At 45.4% G+C, this 5,710-nt stretch overlaps 1 protein-coding gene across 1 annotated transcript, besides 6 other annotated features; it reads right to left on the bottom strand.

Annotated features, from left to right (window-relative positions):
• On the bottom strand, positions 1-4,058 carry Tc00.1047053503535.9 (hypothetical protein, conserved; the record flags this gene model as incomplete). The annotated part of the gene is made up of 1 exon (XM_799243.1): positions 1-4,058. A coding segment is annotated over one exon (4,058 nt), but the record flags the coding sequence as incomplete, so codon positions are not given.
• Positions 1-5,710: a sequence feature (heterozygous, Esmeraldo-like haplotype).
• Positions 4,115-4,153: a microsatellite.
• Positions 4,195-4,228: a microsatellite.
• Positions 4,488-4,518: a microsatellite.
• Positions 4,657-4,683: a microsatellite.
• Positions 5,500-5,519: a microsatellite.

The raw sequence follows: 5,710 nt of genomic DNA on the forward strand, positions 1-5,710 counted from the left end.
TCTTTTGCATCTCCGAGTGACACAAAGCCGGAAACGGCATCCTGAAATCGTGGACTTGTTGCTGCCAAGGTAGAAACGGCGTTTAACCACTCTGAACAATCGGACCGATTTCCCTCCATGTTCACCAAAACAGCGTGAAGTAAAAGAAGTACGGATAGCCACGCCCTGTGCCACGCTTGTGGTCCATACAAGTTTGCAGTGGGATCGTAAATGGCCGCGTCGTTAAATTGCCCCAAAGCATTTGCCAGAGCAATCACACGTTTATGCGAGAAATAGGTGGTCAATTCGTCATTCTGCAGAAGGACAGTGCTTGCGGCACCCAACACATGGTCAAAAATGTCAGATAATGTAGAGGCAGGCCCCGTGGCAGGAATCTTATAAGACAGATTCGTTGCAAAAGTCCATAAATTCTCCAATGTGCTGAGCGCACACCGCACGGGAGAAAATTTACCTATACGACCGTAGATGACACCACATCCCAGAATTAGAGTCGTTAGGGAACTCAAGGGTGCCCTGTTCAGATGTGTCTCCAAAACTTTCAAAATAAACTCGAAAATTTGTATTGCCGTCTCCTCATCCAATGAACCAACGGGTTGAAAGGCCAATAGAACTGTTATCCCCTGGCAAACAACATCAATGTGCTCATGATTGGAAATCATCAATTTTACAAAGTCTTGAAACAAAGTATTTAATTTCAATGGTGATGAAATTAAAGCAAATTCTCTCAAAGACTGCATGTGCACAGAAGCTGCTCCACGAGCAAGTGATAGCCAACCCTCAAAACACGACCACATCAAACCACGCAAGGGAATGGCAGTATGTCCCACCATTTGCATTCCCTGAAGTGACAACTCCAACAACTTTGAAGAAGCGAAATGGGCTTCCTTTTCACCACATGTGAGCCATGCAACTGCCTCTAGGGAAGCTGTGAGACGGGTCATGGCCTCCAAAGCAGATGCCATGTGGTTCAGTGAAATAACATCCTCCTCTCCATCGTTCCATAAAAGAAATCCATCCCCGAGAAGCATGGGTTTTAGTTTTATTTTTCCACTACCTGCCTGCAATGAAGTCACAGACAATCCAATAGAAGTAAAAGTGGACAAGTTGGACACAACGTCTTGAGTTACTCTCGAAATAACAAGCTCTTGCGAGTTCCTTTTAGGAGCATCTCCTGAGAGACGTGAATCAACCCAGTTATTAACAGTCCCAGTCTGCCTTTCAATGACTTGGTAAAAGGCACTACATTGCTCCAACGCCCTAGATCCCGTTTCAAGCATCACGCGAATGGCAGCTACATCTCCTGACGATAAGTTGCCCTTTTCACTCTGAATGGTTGAACGACTTGGGCTACGCTGCTGCGATCCTCCCCTCTCTCCGCATTTTGCGCTTCGGCTGCCCTCCAAATGCATTTTACCAATGATAGATCCACATATGTACTTAATCGCAGCCGCCGTAAAGGCAGCTTGGACGTACGCTGAACCACCTATTATATCCGACAGCAAATTGACGGCAGAAGTAATGGGGAAATCCAAATCGTCGAGGGCTCGAAGGAGGTCAAAAGCCTCAACTTTTTCAAGTGGTGTGATTTCCACGCATCCCAGCTTGTCACGTAGGATGCGGGTGAGTGGGAGCTCGGACGAGCCGCCTCCACTGTCCCTTTCCTCAGGGAGCATCAAGAAGAAAAACGATGCCGGATCTAAGCAAAAAAGATAACGAAGAGATGCCAACCGAAAAACATTTACGGATTTGTTGGATGCAGTCGACAGTTGCAGCTCATGGTGAATGGATGACAATAATACTCGTCGCAGTTCTGTGGAGGTATGAAAACGCATCGTGCCAAAAAGTTTCTCCTGTGAGCGCTCCAATACATACGCCAGTAGCCCTGCTGTGGACTCCACCAACGAGACTGACGCGTTAGGAGAGAATATCACGCAGTAGAGCATAAAACATGCTGAAAGGGTATTCTCGCCGTATGTCGCAATCACACAGGTGGCCAGTGTGTTGTGGTGGCCTCCATCACAGACAGCGGCAGAAAGGAGACAAATCGCGCCTTCTAAAAGGGGTGTGGCTGGCAACGAGCAGAGAAAAACATTTCCCGACTGAAGCTCACGCAAAAGTACAAAAATTCCTTCACACAGGCGATAAATGAGCCTCGCCATTGATTCCTCCTTGGACAATAACTGGAAGAGTGAACGCGGCACTTCCAGCGGCGCCGCCTGGACAACAGACAACCACTGAACAAAAAACTCCATCGCCAGGAACGAACAAGGGATGAGACCATGCGGAATGTGTGTCACAGCCTCGAAAATGCCAACAAAAGGCACCGCATTTTCGTAGCTCTTAAAGAGTGTATCATAGATTTTCAAGTGAAGCAATGCAATTTCGGTTGACTCGTAACGTACTCCCACCCCTTTCATCAAATCCGGTCGAAGGAGGTTAGAGGCCGCGTAGGCAACGTTACCCAGCAGAGGATGAAATGAGGAAATGGTGCCATAGAAGGTCTCAACAAGCTCCACGTCATCATCGTCAACAGAATCCGTCAAAACTACGGTGGCCACATGAGGAAAGAGCGAGTAAAGTTTGCATCCGATAACTTCCTCTAGCACCTTTTGGTAGCTGGAATAATTGGACATCAAGGCATGTAAAAGAGAAAAGGCACTTCGCACAACCACCTTCTCACCTCCACGAAATGATCTCCACCCCATCGCTAACAGTCGAAAAGTTTTTTTCATGGGTGTATCCGTCATAACCATTGTCAAACCTTCGGTGTTATGAGAGAGGGCTGCCCCTTTCTCTTCCGCCTCTCCCTCCAAAAGCGAGCCGTGGGTAATGTAACATGGGGTGCTCCTGTTGAGGATCGCGGCCTCCTCATCAACCAACACGTCAAACCCAACATGATACGCCAAAGCAGATGCGTAAAAATTAAACAAAGAAACGGTATAGACACTGCTTCCTTCGGCAAGAAAATTCCGTATGTATGGCCGCAACAGAGGCACACCGGATGGAAGAAAATCCCACAGACATGCGTACCTTGCAGCCGCCTCTATGGCTGAGAGGAGTGCTGCTCCTGTGAAGTAACCCCAAAATTCACCCGAGACTCCTGAAAACAGATCATACAAAACTTTGGCGAATTGCCGCTGCACAAGAGACAGGGAAACCGAGTGGACACCTTCATCAGAAAAATAGGTCGCAATAGGCGTAGAGTAAACGGTTGTTGTGAATACAACTTCTAATGCCGCGCGAAGCAGCTCAGGATTGACATCTGTCCTTTCTCTCAGGGCAGGGACACTTGCAAGAACAACCAAACAATAAGGAGAATCCACGCTTGTCTTGTAACTGCACAGTGCTTCAATTGAAATCAAAGAATACTTCGTCAAAAAGACAGAAATAACGAGTGCACAGCGTCGCACCACCATTGAAGCGCTATCGGCCCACATCTCTTGTGCCAGCGAAGCCAACTCTCGAAGAACATCTTGCGAGGGAATTTGTGGCGCATGCTCACCAAAAAAAAGTACAACATCGCATGAAAGTCTGATAAGACGCAGTTCATTATACACGTCCAACTCACTTTCTTGTTGTTTGACCGCCTCCCAAAGCTGTGAAATTCTTCTCTGCATAACGTAATAAAATCCCAGCTCCTCCAGTTTTTCAATGAGAGAACTCCAAAGAAGAATATTTTTGTAGCCCTGGCAAGGATGTCGTAGAAGAGCAAGGAATATACTCAGCTCAAAAACGTGCATCCGATTACATGACTCCTTCTCCCCCAAAAGAAATTTAAGAGCAATTTGAAGAGGACACAGCTCATCTACTGCTCCATGCGCAGAAGAAGGCACATTCAACACGCTGTTCTCGGAAGCGCTTGTCGCTGCAGGCTGGATTTGTTCCTTCGAAGGGAAGTACGGGGTCAATATGGCCTCGGGAGAAGAAAAACGAGTAATAAAGTCCTTTGAGACAAGTTGAAGATGACGCAAAAAGGCATCCGGGTCGTCCCTCCTCGGTGCCAACAGCGACGGTGCCACGCGACTGACCACACATGAGAGAAGACTGGATCCGCTCATTGGCTCTGGCACGGCGCCCTCTCTTCCACCCTCGATGCTCTTCGTGCTTATTTCACCCTTCCCCCCTCCTTCCTTCCTTCCTTCCTTCCTTCCTTATTCTGCCGTTCGTCACGTTGCTCTTTCTCAAAGCTAATGCAAAACAACAACAACAACAAAAAAAAAAAAAAAAAAAGGGAAGCCACACTCAAATTGTTTGATTCACACAATTAGAATATATATATACATGCACATATATAAAAGAAAAAAGCTGCAAATTACTCAGAATGTTGTGTCTCATATATCCCAAGCAGCATCCGTTACTCCTCCGCACCGTCTAGTGGTGTGTCAGAGAAGGGAATAAAAAGGCAAGAGAGGTAGGTAAAGACGCCACAACTCCTCATGTAGCGTCAGGAGGGAGAAACAAAAAGACACATACTCACAAACACATATAAAAAAAAGAAAAAGAAAAAAAAAGAAAGAACAGAAAGCGTGAACTTCCTTTAGCTCGTATTCCATGAAGGAAAAAAATACTTTTCACGGTCAACACATTCCCATTGTTTCCTTTCCTTTTTTTCCATGCGCGCAAACACTCACACGCCCCTCACTTTCTTAAAAAATTTATACATATATACATATATATATATATCCAAAACTCTCTCCACTTAATCTGAATACATTTTATCGTGGCGCCTGCAATGCACGCTGTGGACGACCAAAAGGTGTGAGGGCACACACCCACATCCAACCACACAGCTGACTGTTGTTGTTGTTGTTGCTTCTCTCTCTCTCTGTCCCTCGTTCTCTCGCCATTTACTGCCATTTTTTTTTCCCTCTTTATTACCCCTCAGCCCGTGTGTTGCTATCGTTGAAGGCAAAAAAGGATAAGAAGTAGCCGCCAGTGTAGCATGGAAGCAACTCGGCACGTTTTTTTATTTTTGTTTTTGAGTTGATGGAGCCTCTAGTTTTCATCTGCTCTTATATTATTATCTTTTTTTTTTTTTGTAAGTTATCCGGCAATTCAACCGATACTGTTGGAAGTAGAGACGTGTTTCCTTTTTTTCTCTTTCGTCTTCTTTATTGCCTGCTTTTCATGCCAGCTCCTTCCCACCATCACCCACCATCCGCGGCAGCGACGAGAATAAACTTGAGGTTGCCAAACAGGAAGAAAGAATTGCCTCGCACGTCCCCCTCCCTCCACACATATATATGAGGCGGCAAATACATCAATAATTCAGCTAAATGCATACACAAACACAAGCATAACAAGATATCAAGCAATAAAACTCCCTCTGTGCATGTAGTGTGTGTGTGTGTGTGTATACGGCTGCCTCTGGCAAACTGACAGGCAAAAACGCACAGTCAATCACAAAAGCTCCGCAAGGAGCAGCGCCAGCAAAATGGTCAAAAGTCCACAATGAGGGGTAAAAAGAGGATACAAAATCGCATTGTCATTATAAATCAAAACAACAACAACAACAACAAACCTCATAAATATGGATACAAACAGAAATACATGCATACATGGAAATAGTGTGGTACTATTCTTGTACACATACGCGCCAAGAGAAACAAACAAACAAAAAAAAAAAGTCGAGAAGGCATTTCCAATAAAAACACCAAGAAAAACAAGATGAGTCTGTGTTCATTGTTCTTCTAACCCCAAATAATCCTTT

The sequence above is a fragment of the Trypanosoma cruzi genome, genomic scaffold, assembly GCF_000209065.1.
Source record: "Trypanosoma cruzi strain CL Brener 1047053517031 genomic scaffold, whole genome shotgun sequence".
NCBI classification, from domain to species: domain Eukaryota; phylum Euglenozoa; class Kinetoplastea; order Trypanosomatida; family Trypanosomatidae; genus Trypanosoma; species Trypanosoma cruzi.